Below are 18603 nucleotides of genomic sequence, written 5' to 3' on the forward strand. Positions count from 1 at the left end.
AAATAATAATAAAATATTACTGGGGGTCTGCTATAAGCCACCCAATATAACAGAGGAGAATGAGAAACTGCTATTAGGACAAATATACAAAGTAGCAAAACATAATGAGGTGATTGTAATGGGGGATTTCAACTACCCGGATATTGACTGGGAAACAGAAACCTGTAGATCGCAGAAAGGAAAAAGGTTCTTGACAAATATCAAGGATAATTATCTCTCCCAACTAGTGCAGGAACCAACGAGAGGGAAGGCAGTGTTGGACTTAATATTGACTAATAGGCCTGATAGAATAACTGAGGTACAGATAGGGGGGCACCTAGGTAATAGCGATCATAATATTATCAATTTCAAAATGCCCTTCAGTAGGGTTATCAATAAGGGAACAACCAAAACATTAAACTTTAGGAGGGCGAAGTTTGATCAGCTGAAAGAAAACCTTCAACTTATAGACTGGGACAAAGTTCTTAATCAAGGAAATACGAATAGTAAATGGGAAACCTTCAAAAGAATTCTGAATACTCAGTGCGAGAGGTATATACCGTATGGGAATAAAAGGGCCAGAAATAAGAGGAAACCAATATGGTTGAACAAGAACGTAAAAGGGGCGTTAAATAGCAAAAAAGAGGCATTCAAGAGATTAAAACAGGAAAACAGCAAGGAGGCACTAATGTGTTACAAGGAAAAAACGAGAACCTGTAAAATACAAATAAAAATAGCAAAGGAGGAAACAGACGTATTGCTAGGGAAAGTAGATCAAATCCCAAACTGTTCTTTACGTATATAAATAGTAAAAGGATTAAATCGAATAATATTGGACCGATAAAAAGTGATGAAGGCAAAATCATAGAGAAAGATGAGGATAAAGCTAATCTATTAAATAAATTTTTTTCGTCAACTTTCACAAAGGAAAAAGAACTAACAGGCGAAATGAGAAGTGACAAACTTAATCCTCCACTAAGTATGACAAATCTAACCCAAGCTGGGGTACAGAAACGCCTCAGTAACATTAAAATAAACAAATCACCAGGACCTGATGGCATACACCCACGGGTACTAAGGGAACTAAGTAATGTGATAGACAGACCCTTATATCTTATATTTAAGGACTCTGTTGAGACTGGGTCTGTGCCACTTGATTGGCGACAGGCGAATGTAGTGCCAATATTCAAAAAGGGAGCGAAAAGTGACGCCGGAAACTATCGGCCGGTGAGTCTGACGTCCGTTGTGGGCAAAATTTTTGAAAGCTTCATTAAAGAGGCAATTACGGAGCATCTTGATGCTAATAATCTTTTAATCCCGAACCAACATGGATTCATGAGGAATCGCTCCTGCCAAACAAACCTGATTGACTTCTACTCGAGAGCTAACCTCCTCGTAGATCAGGGGGAACCAGTGGATGTCGTGTATCTCGACTTCTCAAAAGCGTTCGATAGCGTGCCACATAATAGGTTGGTATACAAAATGAGAATGATGGGGCTGGGGGAAAATGTCTGCAAGTGGGTAGCTAACTGGCTAAAGGATAGAAGGCAGAGGGTGGTTATAAATGGAATATACTCAGATTGGGTAAGCGTCACTAGTGGGGTACCACAGGGGTCTGTACTAGGCCCAATGTTATTTAATATCTTTATTAACGACATAGTCAACGGGATAAATAGTAAAATATCAATATTTGCAGATGACACAAAGTTATGTAAAACAATTAATACAAAAGAGGACAGTGCAGACCTACAGAGGGATTTGGATAAGCTGGGTAGGTGGAGCATTAAATGGCAAATGAGGTTTAACGAGGAGAAATGTAAGGTCATACATATGGGAAGGAAAAATGGAAGTCACCAGTACTCACTGAATGGGAAATCATTGAGGAATTCAGAGATGGAGAAGGACTTGGGCATCTTGATTGATAGCAAACTAAATTGGAGTGCCCAAAGTCAGGCGGCTGCTGTAAGGGCAAACAGGGTAATGGGATGTATCAGAAGAGGTATAGCTGCAAAGGATGAGAACATTGTTCTTCCACTGTACAAAGCACTGGTCAGACCACACTTGGAATACTGTGCTCAGTTATGGGCCCCAATATATAGAAAGGATATAAATGAGCTTGAAAAGGTACAAAGGAGGGCAACAAAATTAATAAAGGGAATGGAGGGACTGCAATACCCAGAGAGGTTGGCAAAACTAGGACTATTCAGCCTGGAAAAGAGAAGGTTGAGGGGGGACATAATAAATGTGTACAAATATGTTAGGGGACAGTATAGAGATCTTGCCCGGGATTTGTTCAAAAGGAGGGATATTACGGTAACAAGAGGGCACTCACTAAGACTGGAAGAGAAAAGGTTTCAGCACCAGCATAGGAAGGGGTTCTTTACGGTAAGAGCAGTGAGAATATGGAATTCACTGAGTGAGGAGACGGTAATGTCGGATTCACTAAACCAGTTCAAGCGGGGACTGGATCCATTTCTAGATACCAGGCAGATTTCTGCATATACTTAAAAATAAAATAAAATAGTAGGTTGATACAGGGATTTATTCTGACTGCTGGTTTCAGAGTCGGGAGGGAATTTTTCCTCAGGTGAAGATTGGCTAAATCATTTGGGGTTTTTGCCCTCCTCTGGATCAACTTTAGCAATTACAGAACTAACAGGTCGAACTTGATGGACGCAAGTCTTTATTCGGCTTTACTAACTATGTATACTATGTATGTATGTAAGCAGTATGGTATTGCAGCCTGGGGGTGGGTGGGTGGCAGGCTGCACACTTGCGCTTGCATTGCAAGGAATGGGAGAGGTACAATTGAACACTGCCCTGGGACAAGGACTTGAATGGGGATAGTTGCAAGTCTGCAACGACAGGTGCAAGGTGGGAGGCATCTTCGCATGTACCATGAACAGGGGTTTGGCATGCACACACTACAGCGGAATAAGCTCTCCTTCCCACTAAATGCACTGGGGACGGCACAGGTAATGTTTTGGTATACGTGCTTAATCTCATGTATAAGGCACACCAGGACAAATATGGGCGGCTGGGGACTGAGTATGGATACCTCGCTGCCGAAGCAGCCATGAGGTAGTGGCCAGCTTCGGCCTCCTCCAAACTAAAAGGCCCCATTTCAAATGCAAGCTAGCAGTATGGAATTGCAGTCTGGGGGTGGGTGGGTGGCAGGCTGCACACTTACACTTGCATTAAAAGAAAACATAGCAGATGCTAACTTCTGTCATCATCAGCATGCTCCTCACCTTGGCACTCTCAACTCCACCGATGGAGAAGTCAGGGCCCACCGGAGGAGTCTGGTTCTCTGGTGGGCTCGTCCAATGCTGCCTAAAGCAGGCCGGGCTAAGAAAAGTGTGTGGGGGGGATGTTCCAAGGAGAAATAGGGGCGGCTGGGGACCGTTTATGGACACCCGGCTGCCCCCAGGCGGCTGGGGACCGTGTGTGGACACCCAGCCGCGGGGCAGCTGGGGACCGAGTATGGACACCCGGCCGCCGGGCGGCTGGGGACTGAGTATGGATTCCAGGCCGCCAACACAGCCATGACGTGGTGGCCAGATTCCGCCCCCACATGCCTAAAAGGCCCAAATTCAAGTTCAAGCAAGCAGTATGGTATTGCAGCCTGGGGGTGGGTGGGTGGCAGGCTGCATACTTGAGCTTGTATTGCAAGGAATGGGGGAGGTACAATTGAACACTGCCCTGGGACTAGAACTTGCATGGGGATAGTTGCAAGTCTGCATCTTCTGATGCGGTAAGGATCACTTATGATGGGCACACTTTTAGACAGTGACCTGGGAGTCAGAGATGCTTACAGGGGTCTTCCCCATGCTGTTCCCTTGTCTTTTCAGCACTTTATGCATGTGTCACACAGCACATGGCCAGATAAGGTTGTAAAATGTTAAAATGACATTTCACGGTGAATGCATTTGTCATAGTTGAAAGCAATACAAAAGTGAAAAAACGCATAAAAAATGCTACTTGTGAACATAGCCGAAGGTGTGGAGGAGTATTTTTGGTTTTGGTCATTTATTTTAACTTATACACAAGTCTTTACCCTGGAAAGGATGTTCCTTAACATATTTCACAGGAAAAAAGTTTCACTTTCGTTTTTGAACATTTTATTGTGAGCCTGTAAAAGTGGCTTAATACCTCTGACCACGTTGTTGACAGCAGTGACCAGGGGGTCAGAAATGCTTCCTGGGGCGATCCCCATGCTGTCCCCATGTCATTTGAGCACTGTCACTATCGTTTTGGGCACTTGTTAGGCTTTTAAAAGACTGCCGAGGGTGCCACCGCAAAAATGCTCGAGTCTCCCATAGACTAACATTGGGCTCGTTGCTCGGGTCGAGCACCCGAGTATCACGGCGAGATCGGCCCGAGCTTCGAGCACCCGAGCATTTTAGTGCTCGCTCAACACTAATAATTACACAACCTTTTCTTCTTGGTATAGCAATTTGAATGCTGAGGAGTGTATAAGTATTACAGGTTCTCCTCCTGCACTTGTTAGTTCAGGCAGCCTAGACTATACAGTTCTCTTGTTTTCAAAATGATGGCGGAGCATGTGGAACAACCAGTAAAGTATATAGACGTACAGGGCCCTTAACTGGAGGAAACTAATTGACAGGTCTGGTCACATGCTCCTCCATATGTATCCAGATCAAAAGCCCCTAAAAACATATTTTATTAAATATAGAGTAAAAACAGGTATACACACAAACACATAGATGCAAAAAAATGATCTGCAATATATTTAAGAGTCAAGAAAAAGAAAAGAGGGCAGGTGAATTTTTTTGACACGTTGGATATTCCCGCTGGCCATCTGGCTAGTTAAGTCTATTGTAGGAATGTAGCACCCTGAGGATTCGGCTGCTACAGGGGTATTGCACCTCAACCCAGAGGTGTGATATTCCACTCCCGGGTAAGGAAGGAGTGTGGAACTGAGCTCAGATAGACTGCATGCACTACATACATCCCATTCCAGAGGAGCAGGCCGACGGTACTCCCACTTAGAAATGTGCAGGTACAACCGAGCCTGTTCCTGGCTGGAGTGGGAGGGGGGGTGGTACATCCCATGTAGTGTAGGGGCAGATAGGGGGAGCAGTCTGGGTAGTGATAGGAGCTCATTGGGTGCTGGTCACCTGAGCTCACACATAGAGGGATATATAAGGAGGGCACCAACTTAGATCAGGGTCAGACGCTGAGAACAAGTCAGTTGGAGAGGAGAGAGAAGGAAACAGCAGCCCTGGAGAGAGAGAGAGTGGAGCAGAGAAAGACCCAGAGGGGGAAGACTGAAGGGACCCAAGAACCCAAATTAGAGCACCGGGTGAGGAGTCAGCAAGAGGGTACCGGAACCCAAGCTGGTGGGGGCAAAGACATTCCCCAGCCAGAGACCGGAGACCGTGGGCAGTGTCTGTCACGGTCACCCACCACATTCACCCCGAAGGCACACCACATGAAGGGTCAGGGAACCCAGGGCCAAGGGTGTCCCAAAAGAAGGCCCGAGGGAGCTGGACCTAGGTGAATCACTGGTGGGGACGGCTGAAGAAAGGACAGAGGGAGAGCTCAGGGCCACGCTCTGGACTTGTTTGGGGGTTGGCCGGATCCAGGACCTGGTGGACGCAGCACGGCTCGGGTGGTCACTAGCAGCTGGAGTGACCAGTACAACATCAGCAGTAAGTAAACACCCTTAACTGCACAACCCGAGTCTGTCTTCATTGCCGGCTGCATCGCACCACCACAACCCCCATCCTCTGCGCCTGTCCCCTCTGAGGCTATACCCCTCCCGTTGGGGGTTATCTCACCAAGCTGCGCACCCACCATCAGCCTCAGCGGACCCTGCAGCAGCGGCGGCCACAGTGACCGCATCACAACGGGTGGCGTAGTCGACACAAAAGAACTTTAGTAACATCTGTAAAGCTGCCACATAACACTTAGCTTGACGCCCTGGGCACGGGACCGGGTCACAGCCGCTCGGAGACTACAACCCCCCATCTGATCCGGTGCCGGGTATTCCCCTCAAAAAGGAATATGTCCCAGGGGGTGCGTCAACTTTGGCGTAGTCGGCAGGATTACGTGCCCGCAACACCCGGGTACTGCGTGCCTGAAGAAAAGTGCAAGTTTACCTCAGAAAGAAGTCTCCCGCCGGTTCCGGAGGGTCCACGCCATCGGACTCCATCACCAGTCGTTTCCCGCCGATTGTCCGCCATTTCCAGCTTGTTCCCGCCATCTGCCGAGTTTCCCGCCACTGGGAAGCGATTCCCGCCAAAACCGCAGATTTCCCGCCTTGGAAGAGCAGCGGACGCCATTATGGGCGTGCCAAAGGAGGGCAAGAGGCCACCTCCCATCGTGGGCCAGGACAGAAAATGGCGCCAAAAGTGGAAACCGCCCCCACCAACAGAGACTGTGATGCTGGAGGTGTCTGTCAGCGTGAAAGAACTCCCCCTGGAGCTGACAGTCACCGAGTTGCCCCGGGACCGCCCTCGAAGTGGGAGGAGACGAAAGAGAAGAGAAAAGATGGGTGTCGCTTGGAGCAGTCTGGAGCGAGCGCACCCGGAGGCAAGAGGTCTAACAAGGAGTAGCGGAGAAGCTCACCCGGAGATGGAAAGAAAGCAGAACAGCACCGGCCCGCTGGCCAGGAGTCTGCTAGAGACCGAGGAAGGAGGGCAGAGCAGCACCGGCCCGCTGGCCAGGAGCCTGCCGGAAGAAGAGCAGAGCAGCACCGACCCGATGGTCAGGAGCCTGCTAGAGTCCACAACCCCGCTAGGTCTAGCGGAGATCTTAGCGCAGCTCCCCCGAGACCGGGAGTGTGCACAAACTGCCTTGGAGGGCCTCGCAAGGAGGATGGCCCGGGTACAGCGCGAGATACTGGCGGAGTGGGGCCGGGAGATGACCCAGCAAGCAGAGACCAGTCAACGGAGCACGCTACCCTGGAAGAGGAAGCAGACCGCCTCTGAGGATGGCGCGGGAGGACCCAAGGCCGGAGACGGCGCCGAGGAGGGAGCCGAACGCATGGAGGCAGGTAAAGGGGACGCCTATACCCCAAGCCGTGACACCGCTTACCTGCCCCAGCTCCCCGTCGCAGAGCCCGAAAGTCCCCCTGCTGTGCCCGTAGCCGCCAGGTCACCGCCATGGACTAGGCCCCGACCGGAAGCCGCCGCAGCGACCCCTGTGACGTCACGCGCCTCGACCCGGAGCGTGACAAAGCAGGAAATACCACCAGCCTGGTCGCAAGGCCTAGTACCCCCGGGCGCGGCATCACCAACAGCGCCCCCTACCTCCGCGGAGCCTCCGGCCTGGCCGCAAGGCCAGGTAGCCCAGGGTGCCGCCGTCCTAACGGTGCCCTTCACCTTCCAGGTGCCCCAGGCCTGGCCGCAAGGCCTGGGCAACCCGGGCGCCAACACCACCGCGCCCATAAGACCAAGAGTGCCGCATCTGGGAGAGGACCTGTACGCCCAGCATACGTGCCTGGACGGGTTTGAAGTTACAACCAGCTATAAGCAAAGAGCAGGAGGAAGACGCCGTTGAGTGCGGCAGAGCAGTAATGTAGATAGTTACCCGACCGGGTACCAAAGAAACTGTTGATACATATATATATAGTCCCCGTTGGGACCAGTGAACTGTTACCCGTTAACCCCTTCATCCTACAGGCTGAGGACTGTGAGCAGCCATTCCCTTCCCTCTACCTGGCCAAGGACTGAGAGCGGCCAACTTCCCCTGTATATAGTTGCGCGTCCTAAAGCGCCCCCTACCGGTTTTATAAGAAAACCAGATTTTTCTAAGAGACTGTCGCACTTTTCCCGGACACACGTTGCACAGTGTCCGGAGGAGGAACCAGAGACAAGAGAAGTCTACGAGAATGTTTATATAAAAAGTTTTATATATATATAATGTTTATATGTTTTATATGTTCATATAAAAATTTTGTATGTTTTGGTGTTTTATGTCTTACAGCCCGAGGACGTGCTGTGATTTACCAGGGGGGAATGTAGCACCCTGAGGATTCGGCTGCTACAGGGGTATTGCACCTCAACCCAGAGGTGTGATATTCCACTCCCGGGTAAGGAAGGAGTGTGGAACTGAGCTCAGATAGACTGCATGCACTACATACATCCCATTCCAGAGGAGCAGGCCGACGGTACTCCCACTTAGAAATGTGCAGGTACAACCGTGCCTGTTCCTGGCTGGAGTGGGAGGGGGGGTGGTACATCCCATGTAGTGTAGGGGCAGATAGGGGGAGCAGTCTGGGTAGTGATAGGAGCTCATTGGGTGCTGGTCACCTGAGCTCACACATAGAGGGATATATAAGGAGGGCACCAACTTAGATCAGGGTCAGACGCTGAGAACAAGTCAGTTGGAGAGGAGAGAGAAGGAAACAGCAGCCCTGGAGAGAGAGAGAGTGGAGCAGAGAAAGACCCAGAGGGTGAAGACTGAAGGGACCCAAGAACCCAAATTAGAGCACCGGGTGAGGAGTCAGCAAGAGGGTACCGGAACCCAAGCTGGTGGGGGCAAAGACATTCCCCAGCCAGAGACCGGAGACCGTGGGCAGTGTCTGTCACGGTCACCCACCACATTCACCCCGAAGGCACACCACATGAAGGGTCAGGGAACCCAGGGCCAAGGGTGTCCCAAAAGAAGGCCCGAGGGAGCTGGACCTAGGTGAATCACTGGTGGGGACGGCTGAAGAAAGGACAGAGGGAGAGCTCAGGGCCACGCTCTGGACTTGTTTGGGGGTTGGCCGGATCCAGGACCTGGTGGACGCAGCACGGCTCGGGTGGTCACTAGCAGCTGGAGTGACCAGTACAACATCAGCAGTAAGTAAACACCCTTAACTGCACAACCCGAGTCTGTCTTCATTGCCGGCTGCATCGCACCACCACAACCCCCATCCTCTGCGCCTGTCCCCTCTGAGGCTATACCCCTCCCGTTGGGGGTTATCTCACCAAGCTGCGCACCCACCATCAGCCTCAGCGGACCCTGCAGCAGCGGCGGCCACAGTGACCGCATCACAACGGGTGGCGTAGTCGACACAAAAGAACTTTAGTAACATCTGTAAAGCTGCCACATAACACTTAGCTTGACGCCCTGGGCACGGGACCGGGTCACAGCCGCTCGGAGACTACAACCCCCCATCTGATCCGGTGCCGGGTATTCCCCTCAAAAAGGAATATGTCCCAGGGGGTGCGTCAGGGTCATATAGGGATATCCATCGCTGAGCGGGGGCGCCACATCATATTATCTTTGAGGTGCCAACCTCCGCGGCTAGGAAGAGAGTTGTGTAGGGTGGAATAGTCCCTGCCCCTTTTTTTTTCTCAACCCGTAAATATATTGCAGATCATTTTTTGCATCTATGTGTATACCTGTTTTTACTATATTTAATAAAATATATGTTTTTATGGGCTTTTGATGTGGTTAGATATGGATATATAAGCATGTGACAAGACCTGTCAATTAGTTTCCTCCACTTCAAAAACACTTCACTGCATTTCAATTGTAGAAGGCTGATGGACAGGTCTGGTCACATGTTCCTCTATCAGCAAGAGAAGAGAAAATGTTAATATAGGGTAATTAGTGGTAAATGTTTATTTGTGATATTGCCTGAGTCTCATCAGTACTATTGTTTCTGTATGGTCTGCAGTGTGACGATGGCTGGCAACAAAAACTTCCAGTATCTCCTTAACAACATACTGGGAGTTATTAGTTCATGTAATAAAATGTATATTGCGGGAGCTGACTTGACATTTCAATTGATTGCTGTAGATGAATACAGAACCAATGTACTGACATTGATGCTGGTGCTGTATTCCTGTACTGATGGTGGTGATGTATACTTGTATTGACTGCGGTGCTGGTGCTGTATTTCTGCACTGATGGTGGTACTGTTTTCCTACACCAACGGTGGTGCTGATGATATATTCATGTACTGATGGTAGCTCTCGTTTTGTATTCATGTATTGACTGTGGTTCTCTGCAGTATACTGCAATACTTTGAATCTGTGGTCATCTGATTGATATAATATAAGCAATTTCCCCCAAGGAGAGTAAATAATAAATGAATACTGTAAAGGCATAACCCAAAAAAACAATGACAGCATTGAATTTGTTCCCTGCAAATTTATTATGCTTTGAAGGGAGGTGTGGCATTTCAATTTTCTCCCCAGGCAACAGAAAAGTTAGAATCAGCGCAAAATACAATTCTATGCACTTCTCAGCTGAGAGCAGAACAAGTAATGTACAAGTGTGGTGCCGATGAGTGTTAACAGGAGTATCCTCATTCATTGACAGCAAACAGCTATGTTGAATATGGTGAGGAACGGAAACACAAAGTATATCAGAAAGTTGTATAACTCTTCATTCATACAATAAGTTCTATTTATAGAAAACTGAAATATGCCTTTATATATTTGGGCCAGAATGTCACTTATTATGGGGTTATATTCCTTGCACATCACATGCATGGTATTAAGGAACAACATGATGTACTGTGGCACTGACAACATCCACATGCTGCAAGGTAATTGCTTTAGAAACTTCATCCGGAGCTTAGGGAAAGATTAAAATCTACTGTTCGTGGCTTTCAGATGCTTTCATACATGACTAGTTTTTGTAACCACATTATATACAGATTTTATACACATTGACCCTTTTTATTGCTATGGACACATACTCACCTTTTTCTCGGCTGTTAGACATTATTGATACTATTGGACTATGTTCAGACTGAGTTCTGGTGCAGCTCAAAGCTGTGTAATACCATGAAATGAAGACCATGGCAAATGTCTTTTTTTGCCATTTCTATAGAATAACCACAATTATGGTACAACATGCAGCATTTACAAAAAAATTTAAAAACTCTGGATACCACATTAAATTCAATAGGAAAAAAAATAGCGGCCCAGATAGGTTAAAGAAACCAGATGATATGGCTATGTACAAGTGAATAAGAAGTTACCTGGTTATCATAGGACACAGTTTATACCCGTGCATAAGAAAACAAACAGGCGAAGTTCACTAGAGCGCATATCCATGTTACGCTTCTGTGCAGAAAACCGTTGTTATAGAAGTCTATGAGGTTTAGACTTTGACTCCATGTGCATGGCGGGTTTCTCTGCAGTTACCCTCTATATAGGAAAGTGCATGGTTTGGTGAATGCCTTTGGCCATGTTACAGTATACGGCTATGTTCACAGGTGGCTGTTTTTTGCTGCATTTTTTTTTTTTGTCTGCAGAAAAGAAGCTGCGTTAACAAATCGACGCGATTTCAAAAATCTCACGTACAGATTTTTTTCCCTGACTGAATTGGAAAAACTGCAGCATTTTTGAAAATCTGCATCATGTCAGTTCTTTCAGCGTTTTTTTTTTTACCCATAGAAAGTACAAAAACGCAGCAAAAACGCACACATAAAAAGGGCTGCTTATTTGCAGCTTTTTTTAGTGAATAAAAACTTAATTAACATCCCATAGACAAATCACACATGTAATTCACCTAAAATGACGAAGCAAAAAGTTGTGTTTTATTATGCAATGTTTTTACTGTTAAGCATGAAGGTTATAGTTGCATAAAAAAAAAAAAAACATTGAAAAAACGCCATGTATGAACATGGGAAAAGCTCCGGCCATATAGTGTAGGCTATTCGCACAGATGGAGGGAGCACCTAGCCTTATTTTGTTAGATCACACTACACAATGGTGAAGAGGGGGGGGATGGTGCCTGCCATTGCAAAAAAAGGAAAATAAATCCAAAAACATTGGATTAAAAAAAAAAATTTACATGCAATTTTTTTACATGCAATATTGCAATTTTATTGCATCCAATTTCGCCGTATTACAAATATTCATGCAACACCGAGGAGTCCCAATAAAAAGTGCAATGTTCAGGGTCTTTCAAGTCATACAAGAGAAAAATGCAACAAACACATAAAGTGACCATTCACACGATCCTATTATACAGCAGAGTCTATACATAAAGGAATTAACACAAGGCGATAATACATTGGTAATAATAAGCCCATTCTAATCTGCACAGACTGTGCCGCTCAGCAGCATTAGGAGGACTTACCCCGGCTATATGCTTTGCACTGAAGGCTTTCTCGTGGTTATCCATTTATAATGAATAAATTGTCACTTTTTGGAAATAAAAAAATATATATTTTTTCTTAAATTAAACTTTACAAATCCCCAAAAAGAAAAAAAAAAATCAAAGCTACTAAAGGCAGATGTGCTGGTGAGTGCGGCTGCATTCACCTCCTCATTAATAATAGCTAGTCTTCATCAGACTGGAAAGCTGTGGAGAAAGGCAGGACTCACATGATTTAGCTTTTTTTTCTCCTAAAGAGGAAATGGGAATCAATTTGTCAGACTGAATTCTTTTCTTTCTTTAGCTAAACTGGAGTCTGCACATAACACGCAGGGAAGGATCACATGTGAGGTGTCTGATGGCGTTATCCCACGTGGGGCTCACAGTAGATGATCCAAGATAAAGAAACTGTACGTATGTGACTCGCCCCCTGGGCCATGTTAGGGGAATACCCGGAGCCGGATCTGTTGGGGGTAGTAGTCCTCGTGGCGGTGACCCGGTCCGCGCCCAGGGTGGTCAAACTAAGTGGCGTTATTGATATGATGGTATTAGTGTCCGACTACGCCACCCGTTGAATGCGGCTATGAAGCCGCCGCTGCAGGGCAGTCCGCTGAGGCCGGTGGTACGGATGTGCAGCGTGGATGGTATAACCCCCAACGGTAGGGGTATAGCCTCAGGGCAGCTGATGAAGCAGGAAAAGATGATAGTGGTAGTGGTGGTGTGACAAGGAAGCTCAGAGACGTGCAATTGCAGCTTTCACAGCTTTACTCACAGTTCAGTTCTTTATCAGGTCCCTTGTGTACAGCTAGGACCACCCGAGCCGTGCTGCGTCCACCAGGTGCGGGACTCGGCCAACTCCCAGGCAGTTCCAGAGCGTGGTCCTGAGCTCCCCTCTCTTCCTTTCTACTGGCCGTCCCCACCAGGGATCCACCTTCGTCCAGCTCCCTCGGGCCTTCTGGTGGTGAAACCTTTCCCGGTTTCCCTGACCCTATATGGTATGCCTTCCTGGTAGATATGGCGAGGGGTCGCGCCAAAACTTGTCCACGACCTCCGGTTCCTGGCTAAGGATAATTGGCCTTCACCAGTTTGGGATCCGGCACCCTGTTCTGCCAACCCTTCACCCGTTAGCTCGTGGGATCTCAGGGTTCCCTCTTCTCCTGCGTCTCTGGGCCTCTCCTGGCGTTTCTGTTCTTTCTCCTCCCTCTGTCTCTCTGCTTCAGGCCTCCTCTCCAGGCCTGGCTCTGGAGCTGGGCCCAGACTGAGCCACAGCTCCCTGTCAGCCCTCTCTGGCTGAGCTCCTCTCTAGACTGACCACTGATCCAAGATGGTGCCCCCCTTATATACTCCCTTCTGACACCCGAGCCCAGGTGACTAGCACCCAATGGGCTCCTACCTATGCCCAGAGTCCCTCCCCTCTCTGCTCCTACACCACTGGGATGTTCCTCCCCCCTCTCCACTCCAGCCAGGGACAGAAGCTGTCGTACCTGCACATCTATCTGGTGGGAGTACCGTTGGTCTGTCCCCCGGAAATGGGGTGAGTGTAGTGCATGCAGCTAACTGAGCCCAGTTCCACGCTCCATCCTTACCCGGGAGTGGAATACCACACCTCTTGTTCGAGGTGCAATACCCCTGTAGCAGCCGAGTCCTCGGGGTGCTACATTCCCCCCTGGTAAATCACAGCACGTCCTCGGGCTGGAATAGAGCAAAACAATTAGACATACAAAAATTTTAAAGTGCACTCACATATAAGACGTTAACCAACAACTCATCCCTTTATGGGAGGTACTCTTTTCTTCTTTCTCTTAACGTTACAGGTATAAAACATTACGGAAACATTATCAGACTTTCTTCACATACTTATAAAATACCATTAACTCTTTTAGCATCATATAAAACTTTGTCATATAAAACATTCTTGACCAACACGTTCTTGATCTCTGGCCACCGTGCAACTTGTGACCAGGTAAAGTGCAACAGTCTCTAATTCTAAAGTAGAAACGCAGTTCTTCTATAAAACCAGTAGGGGGCGCCTTAGGAAGCGCAACTATTTACAGGGTGGCCGCTCTCAGTCCTCGGCCAGTGGGGATAGGGGAATGGCTGCTCACAGTCCTCAGCCTGGTAAGGGATTAAGGGCACACTGGTAACAGTTCACACAAACACCAATTTTACGACAGTTCTTGTACCCCGACGGGTAACTATATACAGTCCTTCTTTACCACTCTCTAATAATGGTGTCTTCTTCGTGCTCCTTCCTGAGGGTAGTCTTCAGACCCGTCCGGGTCCTCTTGGCTTTCCTCATACTGTATCTCTTCCTCAGTCAGCCGGTGTACGTGAAGGGCGTACGGTCCTTTGGCACACTGATGCCGGGTGAAGGTGACCTCATCACCCGGGTAAAGGTCACGTCCACGGTGTCCCTCCGGCAGGTGGCTCTCGACATCCCTGCGGGTGACAAAGACGTCGCCGGGGGTTCGGTGGTCCCGGATAAAGCCCCAGCCATGCTCCAACTGGAACTTTATTACGGTCCCGTTGGCGCGGGGACCGTGGGCCGCACGGGGGTTTCGTCGGGCCCGGCGTTTCTGCTCCGCGCTTTGGACCTGCAGCTGTTCCTCGCGGATCCGCCTCTCTCGCCGTTCTCTCCCAAAGACCTCTAGCTGTTGACGGCAGCACTCCTCACGCCGGGCTGCGGCCGCCCGGGTTTCCTTGGTAAACCCCATGAGGTCCTCACCGGTCGGATCCCATGCAAATTGGGCGTCCTCCAACGAGAGCGGGACAATTTTGACGGGCGCTGGAGCCGGGATCAGAGGCTCGCACAGGGGCCGTTCCTTCCGGAGTCGGGGGTTGACGTACTCCGGTGGCCCGTCCGAGCTGGTATGTTGTGCAAACAGATCGGCGCCCAGGGGTGGCACTGTGGAGGTTGAGGGCGCCGTAAGGACGGCAGCGCCCGGGGGTGCTCGGCCTTGCGTCCAGGCCGGAGGCATCCTATCTGGGCCCAAGTATGGCACCTTCCGGGAGGAGAGTGCTGTGGAGACCGCGGCACCCGGAGGTACTCGGCCTTGCGACCAGGCCGGTGGCGCTTCCTCTTTTGCCGCGCTCTGGGTCAAGGGGCGTGGCGTAACAGAGGGCGCGACCGCGGCTCCTGCCGCTTGAGGCCTAGTTTGGAGCAGCGGCGGTGCGGCAACGGGCGCGGTGAGTATGACTTCGGGCTCTGCGACGGGGAGCTGGGGCAGGCTTACGGCTACTGGGCACAGGGTGATGACGTCCCCATTACCTGCTTCCATCCTTGCAGCTCCCTCCGCGGCGTCGTCTCCGGCCTTCCTCCCTCCTGCACCATCCTCAGGGGCAGACATGCCCCACGTTGCGGGTGGCTTCCTCTGCTGGCGGGTTCCAGCCTGCTGGGCCATCTCCCTTCTCCATTCGGCCAGTGCTTCTTGCTGTACTCGGGCCATCTTCCGGGCCAAGGCCTCCAGCGTGGTCTGTGCACGCTCCCGATCTCTGGGGAGTTGTGCCAGGATCTCCACCAGGCCTTCTGGGGTGGCGGCCTGCAGCAGGCCCCGGACCACGGGGTCGGTACCGCTTGTCTCTTCTTCCATCCCCGGGTGCGATCTGTCCAGACTTCTCCAGGCTGCACCCATCTTCTCCGTTTTGTTCTCTATCCGCCCCCCTTGGGAGTGGTCCCGGGGCAACTTAGTGACAGTAAGTTTCAGGGGCAGACCCCCCACTTTGATGGACATTTCCATGGTGGTAGTCTCGGCTGGTGGGGGCGGTCTCCGCTTTTGGCGCCCTTCTGGGACCGCGCCCACGATGGGCACCCTCTGCCACCCTCTGGCACGCCCTCTGCCACCCTCTGGCACGCCCTTAATGGCGTCCGCTCTGCCAGGGCGGGAAATCGTCTCAGATGGCGGGAATCGTCTCCCGATGGCGGGAAACTTCGCAGATGGCGGGCAAAGACTGCAGATGGCGGGCAAACGGCGGGAAACGACCCCAGATGGCGTCCGATGGCGGGAACCCTCTGGAATTGGCGGGAGACTCCTTTTTGCGGTAAATGTGAACTTTTCTTCAGGCACGCAGTACCCGGTGGTTGCGGGCACGTAATCCTGCCGACTACGCCAAAGTTGACTCGCCCCCTGGGCCATGTTAGGGGAATACCCGGAGCCGGATCTGTTGGGGGTAGTAGTCCTCGTGGCGGTGACCCGGTCCGCGCCCAGGGTGGTCAAACTAAGTGGCGTTATTGATATGATGGTATTAGTGTCCGACTACGCCACCCGTTGAATGCGGCTATGAAGCCGCCGCTGCAGGGCAGTCCGCTGAGGCCGGTGGTACGGATGTGCAGCGTGGATGATATAACCCCCAACGGTAGGGGTATAGCCTCAGGGCAGCTGATGAAGCAGGAAAAGATGATAGTGGTAGTGGTGGTGTGACAAGGAAGCTCAGAGACGTGCAATTGCAGTTTTCACAGCTTTACTCACAGTTCAGTTCTTTATCAGGTCCCTTGTGTACAGCTAGGACCACCCGAGCCGTGCTGCGTCCACCAGGTGCGGGACTCGGCCAACTCCCAGGCAGTTCCAGAGCGTGGTCCTGAGCTCCCCTCTCTTCCTTTCTACTGGCCGTCCCCACCAGGGATCCACCTTCGTCCAGCTCCCTCGGGCCTTCTGGTGGTGAAACCTTTCCCGGTTTCCCTGACCCTATATGGTATGCCTTCCTGGTAGATATGGCGAGGGGTCGCGCCAAAACTTGTCCACGACCTCCGGTTCCTGGCTAAGGATAATTGGCCTTCACCAGTTTGGGATCCGGCACCCTGTTCTGCCAACCCTTCACCCGTTAGCTCGTGGGATCTCAGGGTTCCCTCTTCTCCTGCGTCTCTGGGCCTCTCCTGGCGTTTCTGTTCTTTCTCCTCCCTCTGTCTCTCTGCTTCAGGCCTCCTCTCCAGGCCTGGCTCTGGAGCTGGGCCCAGACTGAGCCACAGCTCCCTGTCAGCCCTCTCTGGCTGAGCTCCTCTCTAGACTGACCACTGATCCAAGATGGTGCCCCCCTTATATACTCCCTTCTGACACCCGAGCCCAGGTGACTAGCACCCAATGGGCTCCTACCTATGCCCAGAGTCCCTCCCCTCTCTGCTCCTACACCACTGGGATGTTCCTCCCCCCTCCCCACTCCAGCCAGGGACAGAAGCTGTCGTACCTGCACATCTATCTGGTGGGAGTACCGTTGGTCTGTCCCCCGGAAATGGGGTGAGTGTAGTGCATGCAGCTAACTGAGCCCAGTTCCACGCTCCATCCTTACCCGGGAGTGGAATACCACACCTCTGGTTCGAGGTGCAATACCCCTGTAGCAGCCGAGTCCTCGGGGTGCTACATTTGCGTCTCACATGAGTGAGCATGAATGGTATCCAACGTCAAGTAGAGCTCTAATTGCTGGCAAAAAGGGAATAGGAGTATTTAAAAATGGATTTTGGGGGGAAATTTTTATATATTTTTTTTTTGCGGCAAAGCTAGTAATGGAATAAAGAATATGGCCAAAGTGTAAGGATGAGTTCAGACAGCCGTACTGAAAATCACAACTGCAAATTGCGAATGTGAGTGGCTTTATGTCCTTGTCGGCATTCTGGACCTGTCCCGAAGCTTCATTTCGTTGCATGCATTTATTCTGGTTCATATAACCAAAGTAGTGCATACGCTGAATCTTTTTTTTTTTTTTCTTACACACCATCGGACCACATGGAAAATCGCCCATGTGCATTGATACACTGGTTATAAGGACGCAGTCAGACGGCCATATCACTCATGTGAGGATCACATTGCAATCCTCAGACTCTCCTGACCTGAGCGATATTTCTAATGCAGCTGTCACGCTCAGGTCAGGAGAGCCACCGACCAGTCTGAGGAATTCAATGTGATCCTCGCATGAGTAATACGGCCGTCAGACTGCGCACTAACATGTCCATGTGCAGTCTGCAGTGCAATAGGACAGCACACAAACTAGTTATACACTTGTCTAAAGGAACTCTAAGGCTACGTTCCCATGATGAGCACCATTTCTGCGCCTATTACGTAAATTAGATGTATATTCACACTTGGCAGAGATTTCCTCCAAAAATTGCAATACCACAAAGACTCTAATTGCCTGAAAAAGATGTGTGTAACACTCTGAGGTCTACTAGGACTGCATTGAAACCCTTAAGAGCGCTTTATCACAAGCACAGCCTTAGGTCTCATTTATTTAGACGTCAATTATTTTTCTTATATGTAAAAATGCAAACCGTTATTCATCAGTGTTTTTCTACCTTCTCCTATATAGCAGTCCATTTTTCACGAACCCATAGATTTGCATTGCTGATTTTATCTGACACTCTGCAATTTGGCACAAGAAAATTCGACATATGAACAGCCCCATAAACTATACTAGGTATAAGTTCTATCCATGTGTGTTTTTTCAAATAAAGATTTTTTTCGTTGTTTTTTCTTTTTTTACTTACTGGGTTAGTAATGGGGGTGTCTGATAGACGCCATTACTAACCTCTGGGCTTGATGTCACCAGACATTACACAGCTGA

The 18603-nt window shown here is 49.7% G+C and overlaps 1 protein-coding gene across 1 annotated transcript in view; it reads right to left on the reverse strand.

Annotated features, from left to right (window-relative positions):
- The window catches only part of LOC141273446 (solute carrier family 2, facilitated glucose transporter member 9-like), a 176782-nt gene extending 164501 nt beyond the window's left edge, over nt 1-12281 (reverse strand). The window contains exon 1 of the mRNA XM_073685286.1: nt 12037-12281. Within this exon, the coding sequence (XP_073541387.1) occupies nt 12037-12081 (45 nt within the window). The 5' untranslated portion in view covers nt 12082-12281. The remainder of the gene's footprint in view (nt 1-12036) is intronic.
- Nucleotides 12282-18603: the final 6322 nt, after the last annotated feature.

The sequence above is a fragment of the Phyllobates terribilis genome, unplaced genomic scaffold, assembly GCF_046119375.1.
Source record: "Phyllobates terribilis strain yellow unplaced genomic scaffold, ASM4611937v1 Scaffold_5__5_contigs__length_657084704, whole genome shotgun sequence".
NCBI classification, from domain to species: Eukaryota; Metazoa; Chordata; class Amphibia; order Anura; family Dendrobatidae; genus Phyllobates; species Phyllobates terribilis.